Raw genomic sequence first — 14,195 nt, 5'->3', positions numbered from 1 at the left:
TTCTGTTAACAAGTCCTTAATTAAAATGATTGTGTTTATTCATTTTCTCTCTCTTTTTCTTTCTCTCTCAAACTAAGCGATCCATTTGGGTATGGCATTGTAGATACTGGTTTGAAATAGCTTCGTATCCCCCCATAGTTATTGACTGAGTGATTGAAATCTAGCTACTAACGTGGCATTATACGTATCTTTAAAAAATACTCAAGACTGAGTAGAAAGATATGAACTGTTATCACCACGTGACCAAAACCGCTCAAATAAACCTACATGTACAGCCGTCTGGGACTGAGCTGAAGGTCATCAGAATTAATCTCGTACGTACGATGTATAAAATTTACGTGCGGTGTTTTTTTACTTCTGTGAAAAATTAAGCGTTTAATTTTTACGATTAAATAAAACTCGTAAAAATTAGTAAAAAATAGCAGCACGAAAAAAATCCCCGTTATACGGTAAGTTATTTTTTTACATTACAAAACCGCATTATTCCTTTACATAGACGCTGTCGTAAATAATAGTGATACGAAATTCAATATTTTCAATGTTGAGTATTAAAAAAAATCAGCAGTTTGAAGCTTCGTATTTGGTAAATACATGTAACTATTTAATTTGTTTAACGGTGCTACCGTTGTGGCGAGCGCACCAAGAATTACACAAACCTTGCATCATTGTCAACTTTAAGTTAGTTTTGACAGTTACATGTATCAACTAACATTAAAGACGGACATACAGAAATTTTAAAACAGACAGAAAACAAAAAAGGAGAGAGAGACATAGAGAGAGAAAGACACAAAGAAAGACATAAAGAAAGACAGAGAGAGAGAGAGAGAAAGAAAGAGAGTGAATATTATAATTAAATTTATAAGTTTAATTTTTTAACAAAATATATACAAAGACTTGCTTCCTCATGAAACCGTTCTTTACATTTGGAGAGAATTGATCATCCTGTAAAATATAATTTGTCTTTAAGTTGGTAAAAAGTGTTAGCGATAAATACAGTTTTATTTTTCGTGTGTATATTGTTGTTATTTCACTTTAATTTTTTTCCTTGTTTATATCTTTTTAAAAATGTGTTTATTTTTGCAATCTAATTATTTACATGCGTTGTATCCGTGCCCCTGTCCCTAATCACTCTATCTAAAAAATATTAAAACAAATCATCTGAGGCAGGTAGCGCAGTATATACTGAAACAGCTAGTACACGCATTACAGATCTTTGATCCACCTCGAAATTTGTCGCGGGAAATATAGCGCGATGTCACTGTGACGTCATACGTTAAAATGTATAATCATTTGTTTACGTATCTCGACTCAATACGAAGGAAAGGAAGCATGTAAAAGTTTCCTAAGTCTCAAAGCTTTGCTGTGCTCAAAACGTGTCTTAACACCTCAAGGCAGTGTCATGGCTTGTAGACTTCCCCTGCTACGTGTAAACTAATGAATGGAAATAATTTGACGGTGTAAAAAACAGCCTGGCACAAGTAAAAGATCAATACAAATTTAGTATATTTTACATGAAATTGGCAGAGTAAACAAGTACCAATGCTGGGGTAAACCTACCATTTGATCCAATTTTGTTTAAATCGAGCCTTAAAGGTAAAAATGTGCCTAATATCGATGATGATGTGAAATGTTTCTACAATATTTTGAAATATTTATACCCCCCCCCCCTCTTAAGCAAGAACTGCAATAAACATTACTTATCGAATGATTTTTCATAAAAAATATTTTTGATTTAATGTCATTAATCTCTTACGCCGATGCGATGTATATAGTTCATTTGCCGTGTTAGGATACGCACGTCACGTGCCTAAGAAGAATATATAACGTCAAAATAACGCATCAAACATAGTGTTCGATATCGCTCATAAAAGTTTTAAGAAGTTCGCTCAGCTAAAGTATTTTTTTTCGATAATTAAAATAGTATCGTTTTTCCGATATAGATTTAGCTTCGGACAGCCTTAACATAACTGTGTATTACCAATATTAATCATACTAGACATTGAAAATGGGGACAACTCGTGTCTAGGTCCCTTTTAAGCCAACTACAAACCTAAAATAAACAAGAGATGTATCTTTTAAGAGTAAAAATTACACTAATAGCTTCAAAATGCGTGGTGAAAGAAGTAATTTACACGCATAGAAAATAGAGATGAAGCATTCAGTTACCCTAAAAAAATTGTAATCAGTCATATAACGTAAGCTAACAATTGCCATCGCTTTTGTTTACAAACAGTTTTTCTACTTTAATATCAGGGGCAAATGAAGTCCAACAACTTGAATAATTTCCTTGTTGTAAATGTATCAGACCTCAATTTACCTGTAGTCAATGCCATCAAGATCTTTTAAAATAACTTTTTTGAAAGATTAAAGACAAATTGTTTCCCGACGGCATTTTCTAAGAAGAAAAAAGGTCCTAAACTCAGCATGGTAGAGTTTTGAAAGTATGTGTTGAAAATTTATTTATGCATGAAGACCGGTGTAGAATTAAGTCTTATTTAGCACATTTTAAAATAATCAGAGCGTTTCAGCGAAATAAGAAGACCAACTACATTCTTTTTTTAAACAACTATTCATTAGCGTCAACAAATGCTGTTGAGGAAACCACTGACAGTTTTTATCTTCACGTAAGATTATATCATTATCTATTAATTAGCATCCACGCTCTCTTTTGTTTATGCCTACAGGAATACAAATGATAGTTTGGTTTGAAAACCTACCTTAACGTCAAAACAAAATCTACTAATCTACTAATCAGATCAAAAAGGACCATACAAATAAACCACTGTGTTAGTATTTGTTTTTACATTTTCATTTCTTCTCTACAATGAATAAGACAAGAATATGTTTGCAGCTTGGTCTTTTTACAGAAGTATTGTTAGGTACATACATCTAGGTGTCTGTCCTAAATTACATATATGGATCCTGAGCGAGCATAGTTTAAGTATATATGTATTAATATGCTGCTTTTCACCACAATTATATATAATACATTACTACATGTTTGATTTGTTTTTGTTCATAGTAAAATGGAACTCGCGGTTGGAGGTAAAATTAAAATCATTTTTTGTGCAAGTTTGATTTTCTATTAAGTAAATTCATTAAACGGAACATTATAAATGTTACTCTGTATTTACTGTATGAGAAACCACGATCTTCCTTTGACGTTAGTTATCCTTCCGACCAAAATCTTACATTTATGCAACTCCTTTTTTTTATTACAATATGAGAAACCAATATATTATCGAAAATGTGCAAATTAGAAGAAAGAGATCAATTTTATGTTAATTTGGCGATAAAAAACTTAATTGAATATAAAGTTTTCATTACATGTATATTTATTTTTAAGGATTTTGTGAAGAAGAAAAAAAAACAAATTTCAAGGATATGTGACTATTCGTTGCTAACAAACTTTTAAATACATATGTTACATGTACTCGATCTTATACTTGACCTTCTCCTCATTAAATTATGAATTAGTACTATTACCGCATCAGCTATATTTTAGTTGATGTCCTTTGTCGAATAACTAACTGTGCCATGGATCAATTTTAGATTACAGAGTATTCAAAAGGGATTTTTAAATTGGTGTGGCCGCTGCAGAAAATGGGGAACGTCTTTGGAGGTCAAGTCGAGACAGATCCAGGAGATATTCGAAACAAAGAAATTTTAGAGGCTAGGAAGCGTTATCTTGACGAACAGTTCAAGCTAGATGACGAAAAAGAATTTGGAAATGCGAAACCCAATCCTTCTGGTAACACCGGTCATTTTTTGTATCTTATTTTGACATTTTTCAGTTTTCATTTTTATACACTGCCGTAACAAACAAGGTAACAAAGGGATTGTAAAGCAAAAAACAAAAAAGATGGAGATCAGCTTTCTTCGATAATGCAAAACGGATCATCCTAATATATTCATGATTTATCCAAAAGAAGATGCCAAAATTGTAAATTAAAATACCTCACCCATTATTTAATCAAGAAAACTTCGCAAAGAAATATAATATTATCTTTGTCATTTTGAGAGTCCAACTTTTTTCTCAACTTGTAGTCTATGATTTCAAATTTCTATTCTTTAACTCAAATTGCCATATCTATTTCATTTTTCATTTCAGGTGTCAATCGTAAATTGAGAAGAATGCCATCCATTTTAAACGAGATAGAAAAGAAAGCTATGAGTATCAATCCAAAAGACCATAGTTTCCCCTTTGAGAACCTTGTTTTTGAAGGGGGTGGTAGCAAAGGGCATGCGTACTCGGGCGCTGTAAAAGTAAGATAATGGATTACGGATTGCAATGGTATTTTAAAGTGTATCAGCAATCTTAATACTTAATTTCTATTAAAAAGAGTACCCATTTTTCATAGAAATATCAATCTCTGCTTTATAAAACTGAAATTAAAGAAATCTGTTGTTAATAAAGATAAAACGTTTTAGCTATAGCAAAGATGTAGCAGTTCTAAGTGCTTAAAACTGCTTTAAGTATTTTTTAGATACATGGTGTTTGTCTTCATTTTGTAGGCTTTGGAAGAACTTGGACTAGTCAGTCAGATTAAAAGATTTGCCGGAGCTAGTGCAGGCGCAATGACAGCTTCCCTTTTGGCCGTGGGATACAATTCGAAAGATATCCAAGGCTTTTTAAGTCAAGATTTGAATTTAATGTTATTAGGTAAAAAGATATATATGAGCAACAGGATATTTATTTCATGTAAAATGTAAAAAAAAATGATACAAGAACATTGTGTAAATTAATCATTTATCTTAATATAACAAACAGTTTAAAATTATCATACAGGTTCAACATTTACAAAAATATATATAACAAATAATATCATATTGAATCCGTGTAAAATTTGACTGAAGTCATTTTCAACGAAAAGAACTATCAAAAATTTATTATAGCAAAAACAGTTTTTCATATATACATTATGTACATGTACCAATCATTCGTGAATTACTCATCATAAGCTTATTCCTTTCCATGATTCATTTGTTGCATCAACGATGCAAGATTTTAAGTATTTACACGTGGTCTTCTTCCTTACCTCTCGATAGGATGATAGGATAAGACATACCCTGTACTCCTGAGTTTTTTATTATTACACATTTGACTGAATATTATAGTTTTAAAACATATGTTTGTCAGATGCCAAGTTTGGAATACTTAGTCTTCTGCCAAATCTATTGACCGGATACGGTTGGAATCCAGCTGCTAGACTCTACAACTGGTTCGGGGAACTGTTCGAAAAGAAGATGGGCAACAAAGACGTAACCTTTTATGAGGTTCTTGTTTCTCGTTATCATCAATTGTCCATCAGATTTTACATCAAACTTGTTATTCAAATTTAATTATAAAGTGGGACGTCTCAAATACGACGGGAAACACCTATTTCCAACAAGTTTAATAAACAGTAATAAAAATCATTACAAAACAACCAATGCAATTCTATTACATTTTAATGAGCAGACATGGCTTAACGTGCTAGTAAAATCTTTCGTCTTTATTGTAAACTGTTGCATTGTTCTTTAATTATCCAAGTACTAGTATATTTTGCAATACCAACATCTCATGAATGCATATTTGATTTTCAAGCATTTTAAAAAGACTGGACTAGAGCTTTGTATCATTGTGACTAATGTTAACCATATGACAGAAGAATATTGTCACGTAAAGACTACACCAGATATGCCTATCAGATTAGCCGTCCGGATGTCTATGGCAATACCAGGTAACATAATGACGTTCTGGACCTTTTTTGGTTTTTATTCAATAGTTGAATCTAATGACTAAGTGGTACAAGGTAAATAAATAATTTATTTTCCATAATAAGATGTTTGAAACATTCTGCTAATTGAAGAAAACATACCAAAGAACACTTTTTTCAATATATATCTATAATCATAATTGCAATTGAAGGGATTTCAGAATAGCCATACCAAGTGTTGGACTGACTGATTATGAACAACCATGCTTTATTATTATTTCGTCATAATTTTTTAATATGCTTTTACAACCATATATTCTCTATATTTAAATCATACTTAATATATATTTATTATTTATTACGTGTTAAAGAGTATGAAAAGATATGTGATAGATAGATAGATACAGTACAGGCAATGCGGATCCCGTATTGGCGCGCGTTACCGTCACGGTATTTTTATCGTTCCCGCGATACGCGACACTCGGTATCTTCCATCTCTCGCAGCTTGGCCCTCATGTCCTGCTCACGTCCAGCATGCAAGACCACAGCTCGATCGACTTCCTCAGGCCGGCCCCACTGAACGTCATACTCATTTCCACACTGAATATTCAAGTCAGACTGAGACTTGAAGAACACACGGCTTCGCACTTAAAGATTGTCGTCGCAAACGTAACGCACTAGAAAGTGGGAATCATCGCGCAATGACAAACGACGAGCCATACATGTACCTAAATAACGCAACACAAATTCACTAAAACGTGAATTCACAAAAAATGTTTTTTACACGTAGAAGACCTTGTAAGAAATGAACGGAACGTGCTAAAAATACCGGGTTGGTAATTTTATAGGAAGCCCTAAATTTTAATCACTTGCTCATCATTAGTTGACACGTATGGACTTCAACAACAAACAATACAAATGTAGGCGGACCAATTAATTGTTAAGAAAACACAATCACACTGCGTACACATTTATAATTTTATTGGGAATTAAAATCATATTATGATAATTTTTAATTTAACGACCTTTCTAAAATAAGATAATGGATTCGAAAATATTTTATTTGCAATTGCTGCAAGTTATCAAATTAAATACGTTTATAATTTATTTAATAGCTATGAAATAAAAAAAAATAGTAAAAAAGGAAAAGTATTTCGATTATAATCTCTGTCAAAATCTGGTTAAATATCGTCATTAAATATAAAGAATAATGCAATTTATTTGTCATTCGGGGAGATAACTCCCGCTTGTATACGATACTTTTCCATTGATAATTTTACAGTGGCTGGGACAGGTAAATGATGAGTTTACCGCGATGGGAACGCGGTATACCTGTCTCACCTGGCCGATCACCTCGATGTGTTTATACCGTGACGGGGCGCGGGAAACACGGGATCCGCGTTGCCTGTACTGTAGATCGATACTGTTTTACAATTACAAGTTCATATTTTTTTCTATAGCAACTCATTTTCGGAAGCAAGTGTATTACCGCATTGAATTTCTTGCTGAAAATTAAAGATTTCGAAAGAGTTTAAACAGATACAAAACCGGTATGAATGAGCATGTAATACAAGTATTCAACATTAATTATTATTTGTGTGTTGAAGGACTGTTCCAAGCGACACATTACACATACAACGGAGAAACAAACACATATGTTGATGGAGGAGTACTTTGTAACTATCCCATTCATTGCTTTGACGGTGAGTTGGTTTGTATAAAGTGCCATTAACAGCCATTTTACGAGTGTCAAAATAAACGTAGATAAATTCACAAAGCTTTGGTTTTTTATCAATGCTTAAAAACAATTTCTCTGCTAGGAATAAATATACATTGGTATAGAAAATATGCTTGTTATCTTGTGACAATTGATGAATATGTATATATAAAAGGACCTATTAATCACATTATAAGAAAAAAGACTGAAAAACACTTTGTAAATCCATTTAAATCATATCTCCAGTTCAGTCAAATTTCATTTTGAATAGCTCATCATTGTTCCATAAAAGAGTTGTACTATATATATATATATATATATATATATATATATATATATATATATATATATATATATATATATATATATATATATATATACACATCCCAACGGTATTTTATGTCTTATCAGTATAGTTTTGATGACCCCAGTTTCTGTGTCATTACAATTGAAACTAACTACGCATGTCCTATCAATGGGTATTTCTGTATTAATATATTTGCGGTAAACACTGCATGTCATATGTTTAAAATACTGATGATTAAGACTTCGTTTGTTGGTGGTCTGTACTTTATAAAAATTCCGGAAAGATGATTATCATATCATATTGGGTTAAATGATTCAATAATTATAACACGGCAATTTGTTTTTGCTCACAACGTCAAGTGTATTCGAGGTCCGTTGAGCGTACAAATGCTCACCAACTAGTAGTTGTATATTGACAATCCATCTCCCATTTCTCATTTTTCCTCGAACACAACATGAGCTTTTTGAGATTTGTATATGGCTGATACATGTAAGGAGAAAAAACACACACTCATGGTGGTTTTTCATATTATGCAGTTTGTTACTCATTCCTTGAGAGCTGGGTTACATGTACATGAACGTTCTAATGAGTACATACAGACCCGAGAGTGAAGTTGTGCTCAATGCATTTTTTACACCAAGATCGCTTTTAAGAGTGCCACCAAAGTCATTCATTATTGACGCAACTAAATAAATACATGGTTTTGGTATAATTTTTCCTAATATATGTAAATTTATTTATTTTTTCCATTTACTGTGGTTTCATTAATATTCAAGGGTACCAATTTTCGTGGAGAAAGTGAAAATCACAGTTTCAAGGATACGTAAATTCGTGGGCAATGACCCTATCAATACGAAATGTTAATAGAAATTGCACTTCAATCAACACTTAATTTCCTGGATCAACTTAATAACGAAATCCACGAAAATTGGCATTAAACGAATATTGATGAAACTACAGTATCTTTCCATATTAAATTCAAAACACTTAACTTTTGTTTAACTTTACTTCTGAAGGATTATGTTCACTAGGGGTTTGAATCCTGGTTTTTAAAAAGTCTTATACATAATTAGTAAAATTTGTTTTAAATTAACAATTCAGTTTTTTTAATCAATTGAAATTGATATAAATTTTTTTACATTGTTATCATTTTGAAGAGTTTTGCTTAAAAAAAAGAAAACTTTTTGGAAGACAATTCAAACTAAATTATTATGTAAAGCATGGATTAAAAAGTTGTTGGTTGTTTACTCACAGGATGGTGGCTCTCGATGGATTCAAATGATAGTTTCTTAGAAAAACTCCAACCTTTAGATGATCTACCACAACTGCTAGACAAACGGCAAAGGTTTGCCCGTGACCATAAAGATCCAACAAAGACACTTGGCTTTTTACTGGTATAGACTGCCGACCTACCTCATTTTCATGCCATATTCTAAAATTGCAAGAAGAAAAAAAAATCAAAAGCTTTACATACTTTCCATTAAACAAATTGGGCCATTTTTAATTATCTGCTATAACATCATAAGAATATAGAATATTTTAAAGTATAATCAATTTTTTCAAAAACTAAGTGTAAATTTATAACGTTATGCTCACATATACACACACTTGTTCAAGATGCAAAATGTGTAATATTATTTCTAGTCCTTAAAACTATTGAAAATCAGGACATATATTAATTTTTAAAAAAACTGTATCTATTACTTTATTTCCATTTGTTTTAAATTTTGTCATTCGTATCAATGTGTTGTAGATGCATTGAGACCAATGTTTCAGGTATCTCCATTAAAATACAAACAAAAACAAATCAAAACGCACATAAAACGCCTATGAAACCAAAAGACGCAACATTAGTAATTTTTATAGAAAAAAAGTGAACAGTCTTTACATTAGAATATTTGAAAAGGTATTATGTACCTGTATAATTATTGGCATTTTTGATAATCATTAATCATTCATATACATTTTACTTGTGCTCTAGTACGCCGACTCTGAGACAGATATGTTCCGATTTATGTGTGAGAAGAGAATAGGTGTTCAACTTGATCCAATTCCCAATACTAAACTAGGAAGGTAAGGAAGGAAATCATAATAGGATGTTTTGCATCTATAACTTTAAGTGTGTATTCGAAAGATGCATGTATCAAAAAAGTCTCCAAAAAAATTTCTTTTTAATTCATAAAACTTGAATTGTTATTTGAAATGAAAATTTGTATTTTTATTTATACATGCAATTGTAAAGTATGTATACAAGCTTAACATGTACATACCTTCCAGAGCTTAAATGGCGAGAGGCTATTCTTTTTACAGTATTCCAAGGTTGCAATGTGCATAATTGTTCTTTGTGATTCTTTATTACAGGATAAAAATGGAGCAAAAAAGGGATCAAGAAAAAGCTAAGCGAGAACATAGACGGGTTATAATGGCAGTAGACGAGTTTTTGAAAGTAAATCACAATAATAAATATCTAATTGATGAACATTTAACTTATCATTTGGCACAGTTATGTATTATTTTTTCTCTTATAACGGGATTTAACACTAAATGGCGTTGAGGGGGTGGGCGAGAGGGCACTGCATCGGCTAAGAGAGCCCGATGCCCTAAAATTAATACATTATACTTTGGATGTAATAAAGCTGTTATCTGGTTCTATTAAATTGAATATAACTTAGCCACTGAATATGAGGTATATCTGAAGGAAATAAAACACCTTTTGAAACAAGCATTTTAAGAGTATTGCATAAGCAATACACGTCCCCTACCGGTTTGTAAAAAATTGTGAAAACAATGCACTGTTATGAAGAATATCATTTCTTACCGACTTCTGTACCCCGAATCAACAGACCAACCCGATAACGAACCCTATTGTGATTATACAAAAATCCCTGTCGATTACATTTACAACACAATGCTTGACACTATTGTACAGAACATATTTGTTTGTTAGAAACAATAAAATGAATGGTCCAAGTAATGCACGATATTAATACTGACTGCATACTCTCCTGATTTATTCAATACACACCGAACCCGATCATTAAAAATTGGAATATTAAAAGAATAATTTTCTCGAAAATATGTCAATCAGACGCTACAAAAGTGTAAACTTGATCTGTAGTTTGACATTTTGAAGCTGTTCAGCAAATTTCATATTATTCCTCAAAAGCATAAAGAAAAAAGTGTAGAAAACTCAAGTGGGACAGACAGACGGACGGACTGACGCACGCAGAGAAAAGCTATAGTCCCCTCCAGTGAAAACCTGTAGGGGACTAATAATAACAAATCATACTTAAATCAACTAAAGCCAGAACATTGACAACAAACAAACGCAAACTATTGTATAATGGTTTTGAAACAATAAGCATATGTTGATGATCATAGAGAATGTGTCAAAAGTGTATACACTCCCTTCCTTTTTGAGGTTCTGAAGAAATACAATTTGGATAAAAACCACACAATAAACAAGACTGAGCTGGAAGCTGCTTTTAAATCTGTAAGTACAGACTATCACAATGCTCTGTTGGATGTCCTGCAATTTCAGTAATATTCGTAGGCATCAATTAACATGTATCTTTTTAACTACAGTTACAGTTTCAGGGTCACGTAAATTTGTGGGCAATGCTCATATCAAAACGTTGTGTTAATATTAGAAATATCGAGCAGATATCTATTTTTTTTTTGGGGGGGGGGGGGATTACCTGCTATTAGTATGTTTTAATTTTTAAATTTAATAAACACAATTATTATTTTTTTTCTTTACTGCAACAATGAATTCCGTTGATTTTTTTAGGACGACTTTTCGAGGACAAGCAGTGAAATGCTTTTTGGAAAAGATTGTACTGTGCAGAATGCCTTTGATCTTCTGGACAGAGATAAAAATGGCGAGGTTGGAAAATTACATGTTTGGCATGATTTTTTTTTCAGAAGCACAAGATGTTTCAAATACACATACATGTGATACATGTAGTCAGTAATGTATTAAAAAGAAAAAAAATATCAGAACAGTTGAAAATAAAAATTGAAATTACGCTGTATGACGAATTTGGAATGATTCATACAAAATTGAGGAGACAATATCTCCTAGACAGTAAAAGATATAGTGAGTTTCAAAAATTTATGATAACATCTAACTGCAGATAAACTACCAGGAGTTGATACACTTTATACAAGGCACAGGTATAAATTTACAACAGCGTTTTCTCGGCTACCAAAGGAAGGACATTAGTGGAGTTTTCGATTACTTTGGAACGATTGAAAACGCCATCTTAACGAACATTCAACGGGCATTTTTCAATGTAAGTTCATCTCCAAATAACTTTCACATTTGTCTCTTAGACATTATGATGACAATTATGATTATTTCCTGATATTAATGGAATGGATATTATCAACAATTATCCAACCATTTATCCACAAAACCCGCGCCCTGCGCTTTCTAGATAACTTCCATTATATGTTTAAGCGTTAAACATGCTGACTGTTTGGAAAATTTATTAATTAATATTTATTAACATTTGCAAATAAGTTTCCTTATTTGAAGCTATAGAATAGCGAAAACGTTAAATTCTGTGAACTTTTTCATGACATGACAATGATCATAGCACGCACTTAATTATGGCTTGTCGGTTGGATTGTTGTAATCTTAACATCTCGATAATTCTAACCATTCTAAACGCTTTGGGGTTTTCCTTCAGATTTAAATATAAGTAATAAACGGCGATGTTTCGAGCTTCACAGGATTTGATCACCTGACCATCCAAGTCAATATCCCGGTGAACATATTAACTTGTTGTTTATATCTTTTTTAATTACAGCCTCAAGACTTGGATAGAACTGTGGGCATTAACACTGGTCACGTGGGAACGGTCGATTTTACATTGGAAGAAGAAGACAGAAGCTTTGCCATTGCTGTAAGCTGATTTTTACTGAAATAGAATTGGTTACATAAACTTATTGAAATATTTTGCTTTCAAGCTACATGAATGGGAAGATTTCCCATAAAGGCAAAGTAACTTGTTTAAATTTTTCTTTGCAAAAACAAAAACAATAAAATCATGTCATATAAGCGCTGTTATATCAACCTGTATAATAACATTTATCAAACCTATCAAACATTGATTAGTGAAACATTTTTACAGCAAGGTTACAAATCGACTATGACTTTTTTGAAATACTTTGCCGCCAAAGAAGAACTTAAGAAACGAGTCGGGTCCCTGTCTACCAATGGAGAAAATGACGCCAAAGAAGAGGACGGAATTGATGACGACACACATGATGACGTCATTAAGGGAAACAATGAGTTAGATGCAATGGTTGGTGCCCTTGCTAACGCTGGTGAAATAGGACCTAATAGTATGTAAAATGATTACAAGAAATGGATCTTTGGTTAGGGCTGATTTACTCAGATGGAGAATGTCGCTATTAAAAAAATTATTTCAATATCAACCAATTTTTTGGGAGTTGATTTTAATCAACTCTCCCATGCAGTTACTCAGATAAACCGAAAGTGAAACAGTGTTTGGGCCTCAGCACAAATCATTGCTGCTGAATTACTTCTTGAAATTAATTAATGAATTTGATGTAATGTATGCTACAGCATTGTTTTTCAAGGAAACTTATTTATAAATACCTTGAAAATGGTCAGATTTTAAATGGTACGAACAATTTAAATAGTTTTTGTAGTCGTATGTATTCCTACGCCAGAGTTCAATATAGTCTCGTTTGACTCGACGTTCGGCTGTCTCCGTGAGGTAAATCCTTGTCGGAGATTTAGGGTGTCAGCCGAGCGTTTGGTTGAACGAGACTAGAGTTTAGTATTGCTTGGATCCATACAATTTTCGAGAAATATTTCTGTTACTGATACATAGTTTAATTGAATGAATTTTATCTTTAAATATTATTTAACATGAATCATATGGGGGTTTCTCGACATTCTTGTCGAAAAATCCAAAAATTCATATTATAAAAATGTGCGTAATTCAAATTAGAAACAACATGTACTTGTTATGCAAAATAACATATCATTGATTTTAAAATAAATAAACATCGACAAAATCAACTCCCGTCAGTTCTTCAGTACTTTGATTACGAGTACGATTTGATTCTTGTTATAACGGCTTTATTTGATTAGCTAAACGAATTCACTTAGTTCGAGTTACATAACTGGCTTCAAAGTATATATATATATATATATATATATATATATATATATATATATATATATATATATATATATATATATATATATATATATATATATATCTGTGTGTGTGTGTGTGTGTGTGTGTGTGTGTGTGTGTGTGTGTGTGGGTGGGTGGGTGGGTGGGTGGGTGGGTGTGTGTGTGTGTGTGTGTGTGTGTGTGTGTGTGTGGGTGTGTGTGGGTGTGTGTGTGTGTGTGTGTGGGTGTGGATGTGGGTGTGTGTGTGTGTGTGTGTGTGTGTGTGTGTGTGTGTGTGTGTGTGTGTGTTATTT

The 14,195-nt window shown here is 32.3% G+C and overlaps 1 protein-coding gene across 1 annotated transcript; it reads left to right on the top strand.

Moving 5' to 3' along the window:
- The first annotated feature begins 337 nt into the window (after positions 1-337).
- Positions 338-13,882, top strand: LOC128163052 (uncharacterized). Its single transcript, XM_052826509.1, has 15 exons — positions 338-449; positions 3,553-3,751; positions 4,112-4,266; positions 4,516-4,663; positions 5,141-5,277; positions 5,588-5,723; positions 7,307-7,402; positions 8,978-9,117; positions 9,705-9,796; positions 10,085-10,169; positions 11,145-11,216; positions 11,514-11,609; positions 11,860-12,018; positions 12,538-12,633; positions 12,862-13,882. The coding sequence occupies exons 2-15, from the start codon at positions 3,604-3,606 to the stop codon at positions 13,081-13,083; spliced, it is 1,782 nt and encodes a 593-aa protein (XP_052682469.1). The 5' UTR covers positions 338-449; positions 3,553-3,603; the 3' UTR covers positions 13,084-13,882.
- The last annotated feature ends 313 nt before the right edge of the window (positions 13,883-14,195 follow it).

This window comes from Crassostrea angulata, chromosome 9 (assembly GCF_025612915.1).
Source record: "Crassostrea angulata isolate pt1a10 chromosome 9, ASM2561291v2, whole genome shotgun sequence".
Lineage (NCBI taxonomy): Eukaryota > Metazoa > Mollusca > Bivalvia > Ostreida > Ostreidae > Magallana > Magallana angulata.
The sequence above is the reverse complement of the archived record's forward strand: the minus strand, read 5'-3'. Positions and strand labels throughout refer to the sequence as shown.